Source organism: Doryrhamphus excisus, chromosome 5 (genome assembly GCF_030265055.1).
Source record: "Doryrhamphus excisus isolate RoL2022-K1 chromosome 5, RoL_Dexc_1.0, whole genome shotgun sequence".
Taxonomy (NCBI): Eukaryota; Metazoa; Chordata; class Actinopteri; order Syngnathiformes; family Syngnathidae; genus Doryrhamphus; species Doryrhamphus excisus.
Genome location: NC_080470.1, coordinates 8,066,231 through 8,086,891, shown reverse-complemented (window position 1 = coordinate 8,086,891; position 20,661 = coordinate 8,066,231). Strand labels below are relative to the sequence as shown.

General features: G+C 38.9%; 1 protein-coding gene across 3 annotated transcripts in view; it reads left to right on the top strand.

Annotated features, from left to right (window-relative positions):
- The window catches only part of adcy1a (adenylate cyclase 1a), a 34,388-nt gene extending 13,943 nt beyond the window's left edge, over positions 1-20,445 (top strand). The window contains exons 5-20 of one of the 3 annotated variants that reach the window (XM_058073585.1): positions 321-448; positions 3,049-3,207; positions 4,095-4,236; positions 5,508-5,663; positions 6,797-6,991; positions 8,691-8,788; positions 8,895-8,979; positions 10,056-10,145; positions 10,663-10,919; positions 13,110-13,236; positions 13,580-13,696; positions 14,544-14,690; positions 14,858-14,956; positions 15,439-15,553; positions 16,648-16,772; positions 17,748-20,445. In XM_058073585.1, coding sequence (XP_057929568.1) covers positions 321-448; positions 3,049-3,207; positions 4,095-4,236; positions 5,508-5,663; positions 6,797-6,991; positions 8,691-8,788; positions 8,895-8,979; positions 10,056-10,145; positions 10,663-10,919; positions 13,110-13,236; positions 13,580-13,696; positions 14,544-14,690; positions 14,858-14,956; positions 15,439-15,553; positions 16,648-16,772; positions 17,748-18,080 — 2,373 coding nt within the window. In that variant the 3' untranslated portion in view covers positions 18,081-20,445. Of the gene's footprint in view, positions 1-320; positions 449-3,048; positions 3,208-4,094; positions 4,237-5,507; positions 5,664-6,796; positions 6,992-8,690; positions 8,789-8,860; positions 8,980-10,055; positions 10,146-10,662; positions 10,920-13,109; positions 13,237-13,579; positions 13,697-14,543; positions 14,691-14,857; positions 14,957-15,438; positions 15,554-16,647; positions 16,773-17,747 lie in introns of those variants that run through there. The other 2 variants (XM_058073586.1, XR_009129882.1) reach the window with 2 other exon arrangements.
- Positions 20,446-20,661: the final 216 nt, after the last annotated feature.

The following is a 20,661-nucleotide window of genomic DNA, read 5'->3' as shown; positions in this document are numbered from 1 at the left end:
GTATTTCCTTTGATTTCCAAAGTGGTCTGTTTAAATTTATTCCACCCTTGGTCTTTCAGGGCTGACCTTGAAATGCCTAAACCTCATTATCTGAAACTTTGACATAGTTTAACATGAGAATACAACATATGTGGAACTGTATAATCTACTTTTAACACAATTTTACACCAGCCAACATTGAAGAAATTATCACTATTAAAAACCCTGCATATAATAATCATCAGTACTATTTTCACCTGACGTCTTTACTTTTTTCCTTACAGGTATTTTATTTATAAGAGTTCAAGTCAATTGAACGTGACATATTTCTGTGTCTTTAGGAGAATCACTGCAGGCGTATAAAGATCCTTGGGGACTGTTATTACTGTGTATCAGGATTGACCCAACCCAAGGCAGACCACGCCCACTGCTGTGTCGAAATGGGCCTGGACATGATTGACACCATAGCGTGAGTCACATCGACACATATTGTATATGCACACATACTGGATGTTCCCTCCACATTCATACACTAACACACACATGTACAAACAAGGACCAAGAAATTATTTAAAATTAAAATTATTTAAGAGTAAATAGTATATATATAAGAGTAACCATATTCCAACATATTTAAAAAAATATCTGTTTTAACATTAAATACATTTCATTTGAACATTTAGACAATAGATTTGAATAATTCAAACACATCTCTTTTTTTCAGAGATATTTGATCATTTTACATATAGTTGTTTTTCAATTTGTAGTTTCATATTTACTATAATCTGTTCGTCAAGACAATTCTGGGGTCTCTGCTTTCAGAAAGAAAAATGATTTCATTGTCTTTTGTGATGGCTCTGCCATACCTTATTATTTTACCTCAAGAAATGGCTAATGCAGCACTAAATAAATCATAATCATAAACTAAAGCACAATTAATATGTTCATACTAGTCAAAGATCCACTACATGACAGGAACACTCTGCTGGTTCTAAACAAAACACTGCACTTTTTTTTTGGGGGGGGGGGGGGGGGGGGGATTTTTCCCATCATCTACAATCCTGAGAAACCTGACCACATATCTTTCTCTTTTCTGCGCACTTTAAAGAGAGAAAAACAGTTGTTAGTGGGAGCTAACAATGCACGTAACAGGACAAAGCTATTTCAATAAAGCTCTAAAAAAACTGTCTTCCTCCGTGTATTCAGGCTCAAAAGAAGTTTGGGTAATGTTTAAAATGATCACTATTCCATATTATCATGAATGTACCTGTTACTGTATGGTCAGGTAAAAAAAAAAAAAATAATACCTTGTTGGGTTTTTTTTTGTTATAAGGTATAAGGACATTTAGCACCCGCAATGAGATTTATCAATCAGAAACCCTTTTTGCGATCCTTTTTAGCATGTTTCAAAGGCAGGTGCAGGCTGGCACAACATTACACACAGCTAGTCATCGTCATTGTAGCAAGAAGGATACAGATGACAGAGAGAGACAATGTTCCATGCGCTTGTCAACATATTTGTACTGTCAGAAATAAAAATAGCAGAGACATATTGGCTATCCAGCAATGCTATTTTAAAGCTGCTGGAAGGGCTGATTTGGAGTCAGTCACAAAAAAGGAGCCATGCCATATGTCCTGTGAAAAAACTGCTTGCACTTTCTTGCATCTGGATCATTCCAGCACATGGCAGTGTGCCATGTAATAACAAGCATGCCCCCCTGGATTTTAGTGTGGATTTTTACCCAGATATGCAGTAATGTAATTAATGGTAAGTTAATTTTCCACATGTTTCCATGAATATCAGGACCTAATAAATCGTGCATCTCATCATTTGGGTTATAGTGTAAAACATGTATATTTACCCAACATGTTGTGGTATAAAACATTAATATTAACAGACAAAATAGACTAATATAGCATTATTATAGTGATGTCTCTGCTGGAGTTCACTAGTGTTCATTGGCATTCTCCGTCAAAATATCCAAGCCCATGTCCTCAACTCATTTTCCCTTTTATTAAATAAATATATTAAATAAATGAAACGGCTGCATGGCTGTCGAGGAGACCGGATTTCATTTCCACCCTCAACCATCTCTGTGTGGAGTTTGCATGTTCTCCCCGTGTACGTGTGGGTTTTCTCCGGGTACTCCGGTTTCCTCCCACATTCCAAAAACATGCTAGGTTAATTGGCAGGATAACAGGATAACTGACAAAGTAAATGGGCGGATGAAAATTACATTGCGTTTGTTTGAGTGAAACAAGTATTTGACCCATAGCACCATAGCAACCAGCAAGAATTCTGCCCCCCACAAACACACACAGACCAATTGTGATCATCAACTATACAAATTAGTCCTACTCCTTCAGCAAGACGTTTGGTGAGATATACAGTATTCTGAAATTGGAAGAAATACCATGCAAATTCTCACCAAGTGGGGTAAAGATGATTTGGAAAAAAGTGAAGGATCAGCACAGAATTCCATGGGATAAGCTTGCAGATGATTTCACAGGAGTGGGGACGACAGTCACCAAGAAACATCAGTAATACACTTTCCCGCAATGGTCTGAGATCATGCAGCCCCTGCAAGGTCCACTTGCTTAAGAAGGCACATCTACAGGCGTTATCACTATCATGGTCAGACATGGAGGTGGAATTCTCTGTGTTTGCTCTCTTCTTTCAATTTCACCACATTGAGGGGCTGATGAATAGGGCCACGTACTCATCTTGGCCTCAGCCAGAACACTGAAAATGGGTCATGGATGAGTCTTCTAGCATGAGAATGACCCAAAACCCACAGCAGAGGCAACAAATGAGTGGCGCAAGTAGAAGCATGTTAAGACCCTGGAGTAGCCTTGGCAGAACTTAATCCCAGTGAATATCTGTGGAGTGGATCTTCCATCAGTACACTACATTGGCAAGATGATTGTATTGTATCCACCCCTCAATGTATGCTTCTTTGGAAAAGAAACACACATCCTCAACATTATTTCTTCTAAGCTGCATGTACAGTAAGTGGTCATTAAAAGGTTAACATGGTTGTCCCTCTCAAAACATACATTCTCTCATAGGTCAGTGGTGGAGGCAACAGAGGTAGATTTGAATATGCGTGTTGGCCTACACACAGGACGGGTGCTGTGCGGCGTGCTTGGCCTCAGGAAATGGCAGTATGACGTCTGGTCAAACGATGTCACATTGGCGAATGTGATGGAGGCCGGAGGACTGCCTGGGTCAGTACTCACTGTTACTACCACAGAAACAAGACAACCATAGAGCAAATGCAACAGACATGCAGAGACAGTACAGAGTATACATACGTACCATCTGCACATGTTATGTTGATTTTGGAAGTAGTTATTATATTGAAAGTTACTGCATGGGAACATAGCTGCTGATGGCAGTTGACTGTACATACACTTATCACAGGCATATTAATTTGTGGCCTTTAATGATTTTGTACTTTTTCATTTTGGTATAATTATACAATGTACAGGATATCATCAATGATTTTTAAAACAAGGATTAGCAGCACACATTTGAATTTAATTGATTTTCTCTAATCTAACCAACTTGTAAAACTATTTTTTATGTGAGTGAGTAGATTGAAAAAAATATATATATATCTATTTAAAGAAATACCGTATTAGTCACACTTTTTTTCATAGGTTGGCTGTTCCTGCAACTTATACTCCAGAGCAACTTATAAATTAAAAAACTGTTTATGTTACATAAACACTGGACACCTTTTCTGTTCATGTTTATTTTTTGTGTAGCTGAATAACCATTGTATTAGCGTATCTTACACCTATTCAACCTGTTCTCTATTCTTTTATTGTTAGAACTTGCCTTCCAATAGGACATAATGTCTGTTTTGGTCAAGTAGTTTGTAAAATAAATTTCCTGCAAAAAAATGCGACTTATACTCCAGTGCGACTTATGTATGTTTTTTTCTACCTAATTATGCATTTTTGGCCTTGTGCGACTTCGGAGCGACTTATAGTCCAGAAAATACAGTAAACGTCACTGTAAGAATTTTTAGCAAGCTAATGGGATATGAAGCAATATTTGTGTATAGTAAATGACTGCTGTTTCATATTCTCTCTGCTTGTGCTCTCAGCAAGGTGCACATCACAAGAACCACCCTGGAGTGTTTGAATGGTGATTATGAGGTGGAACCGGGCTTTGGCCACAAGAGACACGCCTTTCTTCAGAAACATCACATAGAGACGTTTTTCATCGTGCCATCACACAGACGCAAAGTACAGCTGACTTGTATATTTATTTATTTTTGCATCTTGTCTCTTTTTTCACTCGGTAACACATCTGTCAGTTATGTAGTAGGTAATCCGCTGGGACAGGCGGAGAGGCAGGCCATGTGTTAAGCTGGCACACACAGCTTGTATCAGGATCTCACCCCAACATGTACATGTGCACAGTACACGCATGCACGGATGGTTTTAATATTGCTCAGGCAGAGTTTACAGTAAAACTACAACAGATATTCTAATTTAGATGCATGACTGAGATGAGACGACATAGATTATTAAAGCTTGGCTTTGATTTTTTTTTCAGATAAGCTAGCCTGTCTCTATTATTATGAAGGTTGTGTTAGGTTAGCTGACCCTGAGTCTTATTTAAAAAGATAAAACAATTAGAATTTTAAATCATATTTAACACATTAGAACCCATGTGGGATATACTACCACAGTCCAGAAACACATTTCAGAAATATGATGTTTCATACACAGTGGAACCTTGGTTAGGGTCATTAATCCGTTCCAGAAGGTCCAACTCTAACCGAAACATATCTCTAAATGAATCCATTTTTCCAATGACAAATAATGTAACTCCGTTCCAGAAAGTTTGTATAATTTTAGAATGATAATTTTTCATATGGAAAGCACTTTGAAATGCATACCGTAAATTCCGGACTATTCAGTGCACTGGAAAGTAAGATGCACACACTAAATTTAAAAAGAAAAAATGTTTTGTACTTTACAGTACATAGGCTGCATTTGTCTATAAAGCTGCACTCCATGTTGTAACATATGGAACATATGGAAGTGGTAGTGCTCCAGGCAGGATTAGAACAACACATTAAGTGCTTTACACACATTACAAACCTTGCAATCCTGCTTCCACTTGGTACATATTTAAGCGAATTTTACTCACTTTTTGTTTAGAAGTTTTTTTCAAGCATACAAATTGCAAAATTAACTAAGATACAAATAGAAGGCATTCAGAAGATGCATTCAAATACTGTACATGGTGAATGGTATATGGTATTCTACACAGGCCACTCGGTGTCAGTGGTATCAGGAATGTTAGCTAAATGAAAATATTTGACTTTATATTTGAAATTCACTCATCACGGTTGGGTGTGGAACCATTTAACCACAATAAGCAACAGATTACTATATATACAGTATATCATTTCACAGCATATGCAAAGGATAACTAGTTGTTCACCTTAAATGAGATTGTTGTAGCATTTTTAACACTACAAACTACCTTTTGTATTTTTTTCCAGATCTTTCCTGGTTTAATTCTGTCTGACATCAAACCAGCCAAGAGGATGAAGTTCAAGACGGTGTGCTACCTGCTCGTGCAGCTCATGCACTGCAGGAAGATGTTCAAGGCTGAGATCCCCTTCTCCAATGTCATGACCTGCGAGGATGATGACAAGGTGTGTAGCATGTGGTGCATATTTTATAATGTAAATTCCTTCCAACTCAGATGTGGCTGTTCCATGTAAACAAGGGACATATTGTAATTGCCACAGTAGTATGTTGTCACGAAATTAACCCAAAAAACATTAAAAACATTTTTTTTTATAAACTTCACAAATGCACGTCTGTGAAAATCAGGCAGCTCTTTATTTGACAGGAGCCAATCATGAGCTATGAAAAAACAAGCTTGCCAACCCTTTGGAAATGGCTGGAGTTTTTTACTCCATATAACAAACTCACTGCGTCATGTTATGAACAACAATAAACTCAGCACACAGGAACTTAACCCTCAAAAGGTGCCTAGGAAATATATATTACACGTGTCAATACAAATAAAAAATAACAACCAGCAGCTATTTTAACATCTACCCATAATGCACTTTTGCCAAAAGAGCAGTTCATAGGAGGACAAGCAACATCGATGGATGGATGGCACCGCAATGCTTCCTCTGTCCACCAGAGGGAGCCAGAGGTGCACAGAGCCTAGAGAGAAGCTGATGTCATTGCAGTGCCCCAATGAATGTGTTGCTCAGATGCAATTGCTAATGGGAAAAATAGAAAATATTATGATAGTGACCGGCTCCTGCCAAAGAAAGAGTGAAGTAAAAGAGATGTCTGAATAATAATCTAAAAGGCAAATCACAAAAAAAAAATAATAATAATACATTTTATTTGTATAGCGATTTTCAAATTACTCAAAGACACTTTACAGAAGAATGGAGTTGAATAAAAGCAAGTAAACAGAGTAGAAGACACACCAAAATACAACATTAATTTGTTAATACACAGTTAAAACATGAGAAAAAGCGGGGCGGGGCACAAAAAAAGGTAATGAAAATTTATTCAGATTGATGATGCATCCAACGTAATTTTTTCGTATCATATATCCAGTATTGGATACATCCAGATATCATATTGATATCGGTGATACTTGCCCTGTGTTTAGTTGATACCAAATCTAGCAGTATCACACACCATTACTAGCTATACAACCAGCTTGTGTATGTAATGGAAATTATTACCACTATTATCAGTGGTGAGACCGCTCCAGTGGAGAGTCATACTGCATTTTATGTGTGGTGTGTGACAGCGGAGAGCATTACGGACTGCATCAGAGAAATTAAGAAATCGAACATCCTTCTCAGCCGCCACCATCCAGCACTCACCAGGAACACGAGTCAACCGCTACATTGGACGGCTCATAGAAGCTCGGCAGACCGAGTCGGGGACATCAGATCTCAACTTCATGACGCTGTGCTTCAGGAACAGAGACAGGGAACGCAGGGTAAGCCCACCCTAACCCACTGAACAGCTGTAGATTGGACAAAAACCTGGAAGAATGTTTACAATACCCTAATTGCAGCAAATATTGCATACACTGTAGCTGTAGTTCACAAACGTTTCACAGTCCCGTACACCTTCAGACATTCGAGCTAAAGACATGTGCCTCCTACTCTTACAGACTTAAAAAACAATTAAACAGTTTCTGTAAGCACACAAGAAAATAGTATACTATATACTATATAGTAGTATACTCATCTAAATGAATTCTACCAGTTCTGCCAAGAGGAATGTTGAACTATCCAGACAGATTATTTTGATCCTGAAAATGTACGTTGTGTAATTATTCTCCACTAGAAACCATTAGGGGCCATAAATTGATGACATGAACATCCCATGTAAACTTCTGACTTAGTTCATTATACGTGCAGTACAATAATGTGCTTCATGACTGCACCCTCCGATGTGATTTCTCACACATCCTACACAGCTCTTTTTTTCTCCTTGCTTTCCCTTGCCCCCATGCCTGTAGTCTATGATGTCAGTGTGTGTGAGTGCATATACTGTATGTGTGTGTTTGCGTAATTCACCCACCCTCTCAGGAGGGGTTGTGGATAATGATTTGGGAACATCTGAGAAGCACATGTGATATCTTTCCCCTGTGTGTGCGTGGGTAGAGCCCATAGACCAATAAATGAGACACAGGAAAGGGAGTGTGTGTGTGTGTGTGTGTGTGTGTGTGTGTGTGTGTGTGTGTGTGTGAGAGAGAGAGAGAGAGAGATTTGTAGCAGATAAATTAAAAAGCTAACTAAATACAGCAAGTCAGGAATTGGCCATATTAGCAGCTGCAAACCTTCATGCTTGATATTTATTTCAGATACCCTACTGTAAATTATGAAAGTATGGAAATTAGACTGAAATGAATACCCTTTTGGGACTTTTAATATTCACTTTTGTCATAATTGTGTTGGATTTGCCTGTTTCCTGTGTATTTCTGTTTTATTTTGTGTTCAATCAAAAAGAAAAGCATTTGCCACATACTGGCATTATCGTTTGGCCTTGGCAGAGGTCAGTGCGCCATTCAGTTACATATAAGTTATATATATGTGTATTATATATATTCAGTTATATATATGTATACTATACTATAGCAATAACCAATCACCTGCTTCCCTCCAGTGAAGTTGTTTTCATCAGTTGCCTCACATGCCATCGACATCACAGAAGACTCAACCTATCTTGTTTTGATTTGAGGCTTGAATTGACTTGACTTGAATCGGGACTTGAGATTAAAGACTTGAGACTTGCTCCCGATTGTAGTGATGTGTGACACCACTGATTTTCTTTTTCGATCCCATACTCGGTAAAATTCAGGCTAGTGTTGACGTATTTGGGCAATGCATTGCCCCTGTACTGTACTGTACTGCATTTCAAATCATAACGTAGCATCAGAGTATCTGTGCCTCATCATTATAGTCATCTGATGACTGCTGAATTTGGATTAATTTAAATATGAACCAGTATAAAGCCAATTGACATGCACAAAAGCTAAAAAGACAAGGTTACAGTTGTACAACAAAAAAGTTGTATTTTTCCCGAAAGTCCTAATAGTGCTGATAATATGGTATGCCAAAATACTTTATTATTTGTCAAATCTATAGTATGTATGTTAAAGTTTCTTTCTCTCTGTTCTGTACTTCTAGTATAACCAGGTGTATGACGATCATTTCATCAGCGCAGTGGTTGTCTCTCTGATCCTGGATGCATTCTTTGGCCTTATCTATCTGTTAATGATCCCACAGTACGTAAAATGATTCTAACCTGATCATTCTTTCCATGGTGTATTGATCCAATGAAAATATATCTGTTGCAGTTGGATCACTTGGATCACTCTCTTCCTCTCACAGGGGGATGCTGGTACTTCTTCTGTTGGTGTTGTGTGTATGTTTTCACATGGCTGGTGTCATGTACCTGCACCTTACAAGTGTACAGGTAGGACCGTCTTACACACATCCATCATATCGCCCTACCATTTATCAACAATAGATAATGAATGCATGGTTGGGTAGAGGCCTTATGCATGTGTTTTTTTCCATAAATATTCAGTTTCTACAGAATGTTGCAAAAAATTTAAAAAATTATATTTCTGAAGGTCTTGTCATCAATGTTTTATTTTTTCTTCCACACAGATTTTTATATTTTAAATGGGACCTATTATGCTCATTTTTAAACCCTTTGTATTGAGTTGTGGACCCCTATAGAGCAGCCACACACAATAACCAGCACACAAAGCTTTATAGTTCTTCCAGAATCTGCACCAATTCAGCTGTATTTCTTTGGATTTCGTGGTTCCCGCGAAAATGGTCCGTTTTAATGTATTCCACCCACAGCCCGCCTCAAGGGACGCCCACTCTGCTGTGGTTGGTCACACTCGCCACAACGCCTTTTGAAACCAAACGTTTAGAGCCATCCCAAACTTCTTTCAGTGCTCACTTCCAAATGCGCAAACCTCATTATCTAAAACTTTGGCATAGTTTAACATGAGAATACAACATTCTAATTACATTTGTAGGTCAGAAAAGTGGAAAAAGCACAATAGGTCCCCTTTAAAGAAATGATTATACAATAGTGTTAACAAAGAACCAATAGGAATTTGAATGGAATGATTCAAAATAAAGATAATAATGTATTTTTTTAAGTGACATTAATTAATCAATTTATGTATTACAATTACTGTTTTTTGTTACAGTTTACATTGGTAAATAGAGCTAAACTATATCCTATTGGGACAATAGCAGTCAAAACTAAGCATTCGTTTATAAAATTATATAAACGATTGACAATGTAAACTATATAAATTATATAATCTATAAATTAAATAATATATAATCCAATATAAAGTCCTTTATATGCTCTATGTAGTAAATCAAGTTTTTGAAAATATAGTTCAATGTACAATTGCATTTTATTTCCCTATTTTTAAAATGTAAAACCTGTTTTAATACATTTTCAAGGTTTTTTCATACCTCTTTGTCTTTCTTTCTTTCTTTCTTTCTTTTTGGTATCAGTGTCATCCAGGCTGCCTCACCATCCAGATCAGAACAGTAGTTTGTGTTTTCCTAGTTTTGCTGTCTTATTCTGTTACCCAGGCCTGTATGGTAAGTCTTCTACTATAAAGCAAAAAGTACATTTTTGGAGAATATTTGTATTGGACAGTAGCTTGCAGTTTTTTGTTTAATTTTACTGTACCAAAAAATGAACTGAACCACAATTATAACACAATTATAGCACACACCCCTATTTGCATCATTTCTCTGTGGTTTTTGGTATTTTCAATGTAGTTTCATCATTTGTGTGTTGCATAGTGCACGTTCTTTATGTCTTACTGTAGTGTCTAAAATGCTTGCGGTACATTTGAACATTGAATGAGGTACTCAGCACACATCCTACTTCACAACTTCCGTTAGCACTGAGATGCAATATGCAAGAAGCACTCCTTGTGGCAACGCATGCAAATGACGTAAATGTGTAAAATCTATTCGTCTACATATGTAGCTATCAACTTGTTTGTGACCAAATATCTAAAACATAACCTATGCTTGGTGTTGTTTGCAGATTACACGACAATGAACTGTTGAACTAACATACATTTTTTTATTTCTTCCATTCTTGTAGGTAGGATTTATTCCATGGAGTCGACTTAGACCAAACTCCAGCCACTCAGACGTGTTTGGTGTTGAACCCCCCAACACCACATCTGCAGATAGAACTGTCCCGAATATGGCATATGCACTTTTGTCTTGTTTAGCTGGTACACTCACCATTGTCCCCTACCTCAGAGTGTCTTCACTTCCAAAGATCCTCCTGCTCCTCATACTGTCTGTCACTTACACCATCATCATGGAGGCCAGTGGTTATCGACAAGCTGTTGGGTAAGACTAAAACTAGGCATGCACTGTCCTACATAGCTCTGTTTTCAGTCCTGTTTTGTGAATTTACCCACATTTTTTAAATAGTGAAATACTTGTGATAGATTCTTTTTTTTTTAAATCAGCATGTGACTGAAGTATAGACTTTTATCTTTAAGATGTTTCATAATATATAACATTTATTGTTTAGGAATTACAGCTATAGGTACATTGAATAGCCGCACGGTGGCCGAATGATGTACTTACTTACTGCTATAAATAATGTGAGTCCTTTTCACTGGTGGTAAGCCCACCCCACACCCCAACAACACTCAGGGCCCTTAGAACTGCCCAGAGGAACGCCGAGAAAACTCAACTTTGCCAACACATACTGGCTGAGTTGGAGTAATCAGACTACTACCAATACTAGGGATTCTAGAGGCATGTATGAAAGGAATCCAAAATGTCTTCACCAACACTGCTATGGACGCCATCCAAGACCTGCCAGTCATGGACTACCCCACCTACACTGCATGGAAAAGCTCAGCAAAGGCATTGACTGCCTCACATTCGCCCAGAAGCCCTCAGAATTGGCAGATCCTCCCTGTTCCAACCTCTGCATGAACTCCTCTGATACCAGGGCCACATCCACCGGTAACATACAAAATTCCAACATTGTTACTTTATAGAAGAACAAAAGTGACTGCAGTGACTATAACAGCTACCAGGCCATCTCACGCCTCGGGATGGTTGGCCTCGGTTTGTGGAGTCCTGGCATGCAGCCAGACCCTAGCCTCTAGTGTGGCTTCTGAGGCAGCCGGTCAACTGCAGATATCATCTTTTCATTAAGCCAGCTACGGGAGAAGTGTCAAAAGCAGCAGATGCCCCTCTACATAGGCTTCGTAGATCTGACAAAAGCATTTGATCTGGTGAGCATGAGTGGACTCTGTAAGATGTTGCAGAAGATTGGTTGACTCAGGCCACATTCCTAAGGACCTGCTGTATAGAGAGTCAAACAGGGTGTTAAAAAGCCAAGGAGGACAGAAAAAAACCTTTGTGTTGAAGAAGGCTAGGGAGAAGAAGAAGAAACAACAGCATCCTCAGCCTGTATCGATTTTCACCTGCAGCAAGTGCAGAAGAAACTGCCGTTCAAGAATGGGACTGCTTAGTGACTCCCAACAGAGATTTGCTGAAGTCATGTGTAACATTTAACATGATGGATGAATTTAAAAGTCAAATAGAGGTTAAAACTGCTATGGGAAGTCTGATGAGCACAATAGCAAACATGGCAGAAAGCCACTCAACAACATAAATGTATGTTCTTTTGTTCAATTCAAAGTACATCGGTGGTGCTCAACTGTCACATTATGTTATTTTCAAATAGGACATATACATAAATAAGGAATACATGTCCAATATTACATACTATATATGTAACATGACAAACCATTTATTCATTCATTTTCTGCCGCTTATCCTCACGAGGGTCGCAGGGGTGCTGGAGCCTATCCCAGCTGTCTTCGGGCGAGAGGCGGGGTACACCCTGGACTGGTCACCAGCCAATCACAGGGCACATATAGACAAACAACCATTCACACTCACATTCATACCTATGGACAATTTGTAGTCACCAATTAACTTAGCATGTTTTTGGAATGTGGGAGGAAACCGGAGTACCCGCACATACGGGGAGAACATGCAAACTCCACACAGAGATGGCCGTGGGTGGAATTGAACTCGAGTCTAGTAGCTGTGTGGCTTGCGCGCTAACCACTTGACTGCCGTGCAGCCTGTAACATGACAAAGCTTGAATTCATTAATTAATATTTTTTCGAAAAAACATCTGAAATGTATTCTGTTTGTTTCACTCCTTTTTTCCGTGGCATATCCCCCATAATTGTAATTTATGCACGAATGGGCCTGAGTTCTTAAAGGTTAATAGTACAGTCATAGTATAGTCATATTTTCTGTCACATCATTTCATCATGACACATTCAGGGTAATTATTGTCATTTCTGGTGTCTTTTTAATTCTGCTAATGGTAACTTGGAGAGAATGATATTCTTAATGCAAAATAGTTTCTTGTTATGTGTTATGGTTCACCAACATAACACACTAACATAGAGTCTTACATACATAAAAGTTATTACCGCTGCCCTCCAGCACAGTATTTCCAGATCTTATTAAGAGAGTTCATGTTTGCCTGTCTTTCAGTGGTGGCTTTCTACACACACAGGGATATGATCCTGTGTTGGCTGTATTGCTCTTCTCTGGTGCTCTGGCTCTCCACTCGAGACAGCTTGACCTGAAGCTGCGTCTTGACTATTTATGGGCAACTCAGGTATGTTGGTTTCACATCAAACAAAGGCTTTGTACATTTAGAAATGACTTGTTTCATGCCATGTCTGTTGTTGCTTTTTTAAATGTGCCTAAATGATTGTGATTCTTTGAAAGGCATGCACAGTTGTGTATGTATAATTAATTCATGGAAGGTATTTGCTTTTATAGACTTTCATAACAGTTAAAAATGAAAGAAAATGATTAGCACCATCTAGTGACAAGAACACGCAATTGCATCTATTTGTACAGATAATAGACTTATGTTTGAGCTGCTTGCACCTGACAGGAAATGGCCATATATGTCATTCTATGATTGTGTGTGTGTGTGTGGCTGATTCTGTCAGGCGGAAGAGGAGAGAGATGACATGGAGAAAGTCAAACTGGACAACAAGAGGATCCTGTTTAACCTGCTCCCAGCACATGTGGCTCAACACTTCCTTATGTCAAACCCCAGGAACATGGTAAGTAACCACAGACATGTTCAGACAGGATCAGCCGTCTTAAGGGCTTTACACTTCCTCACTGTTTGTAAAAAGCGCATCTCCTTCCAGAAAGGAACAAAAGCAAAGTGGATGAGGAAGAAAAGAATAGTAAATGCTATAGCATTGTCATACCATAGAAGTATTTTCTCCCAAGGGAGACAAATAAATTGAACTGAACTGAACTGAAACGACAATCATTGACGGACAGAGGCTTCACTCCATTATATCCTAACAATTGTCATTTGACACCATTATATGTTGTCCACACCAAATGTGTGTTCACTTTGAGCATGAACTGATGAAGCCTGCTCAGACGTGAGGCAAGACAACCTAATAAAATGTCTGCCAAGTGTCTATTTTCTTTTGCTTTAAACATTATTGAGGGTGAAAAAGCCAATACAGTATTTTAAGATAACGATCCTTTCACAACTAGCAGTATGCATCAGTCAATGCATCGGTCTGGGCCAAAGGTTGGTAAACACTAGAGTCAGGAAGGACATTTCCGGCACGTTGGTGTCCCTTTGATAATCGCACTATACAACAAGACTTCCTCTTGTTCCTCTAGGCTAAAGTTCACCTGCACACTGTATTCAGAATAGACCACTGTAAGATTTGAATGCCTCGAATTTGAAACTTCTTTACTTAATCATGGTAAAAAAAATTGTTGCAAACAGTAATACATTTTTCCTGAAAATGGAACATATTTTCCAAATTTATCCATATGTTTAGTCAAAGTCAATTTTTTTTTTTTTCCCTGACATGTGTTTTTATCGTCTGGCCATAACACCAAAACAAACATTGCTCTGCTAATCCCTGTCCCCACCAGGACTTGTACTATCAGTCCTACGCTCAGGTTGGAGTACTGTTTGCTTCTATCGCCAACTTCAACGACTTCTACATTGAGTTGGATGGAAACAACATGGGTGTCGAGTGTCTCAGGCTGCTCAATGAGATCATAGCTGACTTTGACGAGGTAAAAGCCTTATTTTAATTGGTTACTCAGTGTATTTGAGAGTTGTGCTCCATTATTAATAAACGATTAACATTGTCATCATTGAAAAAATGCTCAAATTTAAACAAAATATGCAAAAGTAATTTTGTTTTCTTGTGCTTCACCCCATTATTCATTTTTCTCTCTAGCTGATGGACAAAGAGTGCTACAGAGATATTGAGAAAATTAAGACGATTGGCAGTACATACATGGCGGCAGTAGGACTTGTTCCTACAACTGGCTCCCAGGTACACATGCAAAGTCTACTGTGTAATAATCTGTAAAACATGTGTTTTTCATAATGGCTCAAAATGTCGAGAGTCCTTTAACTGCATCATCACGTTTCACTCCATAAATATCCTGTCTGGGATTAATCAGTAGTATAGCCTGCATTCATAAAGAGTGCTTAACCCCTCAATATGCAAAGAAATGCCTGAAAAAGTCATACCCAAAAGTAAATGTAAAGCTGTCCTTGAATATTTGGGTGGCGTCATGGCTTTTGGCTATGTGAAATGGTCGAGGGTGGAATTGAACCCAGGTGTCCTAGCTGTGAGGTCTGTGTGCTAACCACACGACCGCCGTGCAGCCCATTGCTAACATATAGGACCATTTTTGTCAAGATCTTTATGTGCTGTGACGGGTCAACATTGCAGATATTATTGTTTATTGTATTATTGTTTTTTTTGTTTATTTATGTGTGTCTATGGTATGCATTTTTAATATTTTCCAGGCAAAGAAGTCCATCACATCTCATGTATGCACAGTGTCAGATTTTGCCATTGAGATGTTTGACGTCCTTGATGCCATCAATTACCAGTCTTACAATGACTTTGTCCTGAGAGTAGGTGAGTGGAAACATGGTCACTACACACGTACAGACCATAAATAGTCTTGACCTATTGCACTGGGCACTATTGACACTAATTGCGAGTAAGTTTGCTCGGAAATGCATCAGAGAGAGCGTCCCCCTCCAGGAAACTCGTCACAGCAATACGTGAAGTTTTGGGTTCCATTGTGTTGGGTATCCTGTGGGGAGCTTTGCGACAGAAGGCCTTGTTCAGTCTCAGCAAAGGACGGTTTATACAGTACCATCCTGTCCCCGGACTGTACTGCTCCATGTAGAAAGACGTCACATGTGTGAACCAACTTTGCAGAAACATAAGTTTTTACAGAAGACTATTTCCTGAGCATGCAGAAAAAAACCTAAGCTTTAAACAGCTATTTATTTATTTTAGGTATTTGTATTTTGGGCTCAGTCTGGAATCGACTGCTTATATTGGAGTGCCAGTTTAGGCTGGTATTATATTTCTATATTGCTGATATCGGATCGGGACACCTCTACTGAACAGCTACAAACCAATGCACTAACACTTTTTACTAGAACACATTACTTTTTTCTCCATTTAGAGAATAGTTTGGTTGTCCAAACTGCAGTCTTTGGGCCATTGATGATTTGTAGCGTGGTTGTTATTGGGCTGCAGCACATGAATATAATATAATTTAACACAAAATCCTGCAAAAATGTTGAAAATTAAGGAGAAAAAGCTGGAATGTTGACAGTTAACAACTGATACAAATAATATTATTATTAATAATATATATTTAGTTTAACCTTTTCCCATAATATATTTAAAAAAAAAATCATATACCAACATCAAAGTGGTCCTCCGCATCCTTTGACTTTTCACTATCCAGCTCTTGGTGGAAAACATTTGGGCACCCCTGGTTTAGATCAAAGCTGAATGTCACAGCAATGTTGTCAAACATGAAAAACAATTTTCATCTCATCGTCTCCAGAATACATACAACATACTGTACAGCAGTCCACAAGCACAATCTGATTAGAAAATATATTCACTTTTGATGTGTCTACTGTAAAATGAGCTTATGGAAAGTGATGCTGTACTATTGATGTTGTTGCTTTGTTTTGTGTGATCAGGAATAAATGTGGGTCCAGTGGTGGCCGGAGTCATCGGAGCCAGACGGCCCCAGTACGATATCTGGGGAAATACAGTGAATGTAGCAAGCAGAATGGATAGTACTGGAGTACAAGGGAAAATACAGGTATGTGTTTTATCAGTCTATTATTTAATTAAAACAGAGTCTGAGTAACTCCCGTCACTTTTACAAGGATCCTCAAGACACCCGATTTGGGGTACACCCTGGATTGGGCACTACAATACCATGGAAGATTTTTACCTTAGATTGGTAATAAAAACAAAATATGGTCTTTCACATGTATAGCACTTTTTCTCCTTCAAGGCACTTTCACACTGGTGTCCTTAACATTTACCTACTGATAACACAGCATCAGGATTTCAATATCTTGCCCAAAGATACTTCGACATGATCACAGGAGGTTTGAACCCACAACCTTCAGGTTGGGTTTGAGCGACCGCTCTACCAGCTGAGCCATGTCGCCTCAAAACGCTATAGAGAATTCAATGAAACAGTATTAGCAGGAGAACTTCCTTTTATACCTGTGTTTTTTTGGGAGGAAGATGTAGACGGCGGACGAGTGGTGAGCATGCAGGCCACACAGCTTGGAGACCTAAGTTTAATTCCACCCTCGGCCATCTCTGTGTGGAGTTTGCATGTTCTCCCCATACGTGCGTGGGTTTTCTCCGGGTACTCCAGTTTCCTCCCACATTCCAAAAACATGCTAGGTTAATTGGTGACTCCAAATTGTCCATAGGTATGAATGTGAGTGTGAATGGTTGTTTGTCTATATGTGCCCTGTGATTGGCTGGCAACCAGTCCAGGGTGGACCCCGCCTCTTGCCCGAAGACAGCTGGGATAGGCTCCAGCACCCCCGCGACCCTTGTGAGGATAAGCGGTAGAAAATGAATGAATGAAGTCCCATTGTGATTTGAGATGTAGCGTTAGCTATTGTGTTTTAGCCTGCGATTGGCCCAATTAGCTAAAAACTGCAGTCTTTGTTTATTTTATCTTCAAGGGATCTATCATGAACATATCGTCTGTCACCCCTATCAGACAGATCATATATTGTGTCATCATTGTTCTGTATTTCTTTTCCAGGTGACAGAAGATGTCTATCGTGTCATCGCAGACCAATATAACTTTGTCTGTCGGGGCCAGGTCAGTGTAAAGGGCAAAGGTCAGATGCTTACTTACTTCCTGGAAGGGCGGAGGCAAGGCTGCTGTCTGTTATCTCAGTCCGTTCAGCAGTCTCGTAATACTGAGCGTCGCTCGAGCGCCTTCTCCCATGGCAACGTGCGCACCAAGTTAAGCCCCGCCCCTACAGTGAACACGTATGGTACAATCAGGACCCCGAGCCCAAGCATGGCTAAACCAACGACCTCTACCAGCACCAGTAGGTACTTGCCCTCTGTCCCAACTGCAGTCGTGTGATGTCCACTGTCTTCATGGTGACAATAGAAAGGAATAAGAAAATGAGGGAAGACATTAGACAGAAGGACGTTCTCCGCTCTCCTACGTATCTGTAGGGTGCAGTGAGACTGAGGGACAAACATTGTCTTATGGGAGACTTGGACTTGGACCCAGCATGCATCCAGGACTGATCACAGGGGGCCTCGATTGGACTCTCCGTCCATGTTTGAGTTTGTTGTTTGACGCCGCAGGGAGTCATGAACAGGATACAGGATGCTCCATTCTCTTTGCTTTGTAGTCAATCAAAGGCCAAGGATGTGTCCAGGATTTCACTCCTAACTGTATCCACAAATACAATAAACTATATCATCATAAACACATGCACAGTTGATAGTGTAGCACGCAATTCTCGCACAAACAATTCCTTTAACCACATTAGCCGACCCCTTTTTCACAGTATCAAGCCAAATCAGTGTTATTGCCTTAGTGAACACGTCCGTCTCAGAGCACATTTACTCCTTAAACCTCAAATATTCTTGATTTATGACAAAGAAATTCAGATTAATTTATTGCTGCAATGTTTCTGACCAGTAGTTTTTCAAGCAGATGGAGCCAAATGTGTAATTATCCTATAAACTTGCCAAATTGCAACAGGGCACTGCCTTTTAATCAATTTTGGGAGAGCGTACTCCTTATTGTAATCCTCTAATGCTACATGAGGTAAACATGTTTTTTTTTTAAGTGCATGAATCCATTGCTGCATTTCATGTTTGCTATTTGTTTGCCTGTGATGCTTGACTTCCAGATTCTTCCTTAGCAAAGTGTAGCAATAAAGTAGTTTGTCTCCTATCTCAGCATATTCACTTTTGCATGCTGTAGCCAGCTGGATCCTGTTTTGACCTCATAGTCTATGTAGCTGGCAGAACGTGCATCGTTAGCCACAGACGTGTGTATCTGTGTGGAGTTGAAGCATGACTTTAGAAAGCTTATTTTCCGTGTCATGTAATTGTAACTTATTCCCGATGGAGTATTTATTTGTGTAATATTTTGTTAAATTGGTATAAAATATTCTTAGATTTTTAAAAGGTACTTTGGTATTGGAAATAAAAACGGATGTTTATGAGGATTCAGAGAAATCTCTTTTGATGTCTTCCTCATAAATAGAAATTCTCCTCTAGTGTTGGAGCATGCACTGGCTCTTACATGCATGCGATGATGAAACCTGAGTACAACTCAAGCAGCAGACGCACTTCATGTCGTCCTTAAGCATGTTCTATACAGGTAGCGGTTCTCTTGAATGTAAGGTGCTTTTTTGACCTGTGTCTTCTTCTTAAGCTTGATGTGCAAACTTTTTGACAACATTTCAGGAAAGTTGGACAAGCACGGAGTGTTCCTCTTCCTTGCTCCTGCTGTTGTCAACTGTTTTTTTAACGTGCCAACCTATTTTCATAAACATATCAAATCTTTTGTGTTGGGCTGTAGCACAAGGAATGCGTGACTGCAGTAATTGTGGATTTTCTTTGTTGGATGCCTAAATTTCTATACTTTCAGCTGTGTGTGTTTTCTTTTGTTTCATAAGTCTTGGTACATGTTAGGAAGCGTTACCTGGGTGAAATGATGTTGTTCTTCTTGATATTGAAATAGTTTTAATGGTTGTATAGAAGCTTGAATGCTTGCTTGAAGTTTCTAAAAATGAGGACTTTTATACGATTTAGAGTTGATAAGGGGTGGGGAGGGGGGGTTGTTACGTAAGATTTTTTTTTTCTGTAAATTTGATATTTTCATACTTGATGCAATTGTTGTATGTGATTATGACTAACTATTGTCCATTGTAGTTTTTTCCACAGATATGTTATTATTGATTTAATATTTGTCAAGAGCTTTTGTTTGATATGTTTTATGTCAATGGAATTTTCTGTTCAAGACAATATTTTCTAATGTGTTTGCACTGCAATGATATTGACGTTTTGTGAATATGAAAATAAAGTAAGAGGGTTCATGTCCCCACTCTTCTTCGTCAACACAACATACATACAAAGCGCCAAAGTTACATAACAGTGGCTGACGTAAGGAGCAATGCTGTGGTCCATGTCAGCCTGATTCCAGCAGTGTTTTTCAGAGGCAATGTCATGCTGATGTTTTCAACACATCTGCAACCATTGCGAAACGAGTACAGCAGATACTGTGCAATACAGGTCAATACCGCCAAGTTTTTGAGTGCCAAAAATGGTGGAAATCCCAGAAAGTGGGTCTGACATTGTTTAAATGAGTTTTTGTACATGGAACGATCCACCGGGAGCACCGTGAGTCTGGGCCACTACATCTTCTTTTCATCTGTTCATGATAGTTGCATGTGGAAATGTTACAGCATTTTAAATTACATTGGGGTGGGGGTTGTTGAGGCACAGGGGACTATACTATATACTATATATACAGTATATAGATATATAGATATTTCTATTTCTATAATGACTTGTCAGCATCTGATTTTAGTCACACTTAGTAATGGTTAGTAATGGTTAGTAATGGTTTTATTTCATTTGAACATGCATCAGATTACAATTGAGTGCATGACATAATCAGTTCACAGTTCCACATGTCC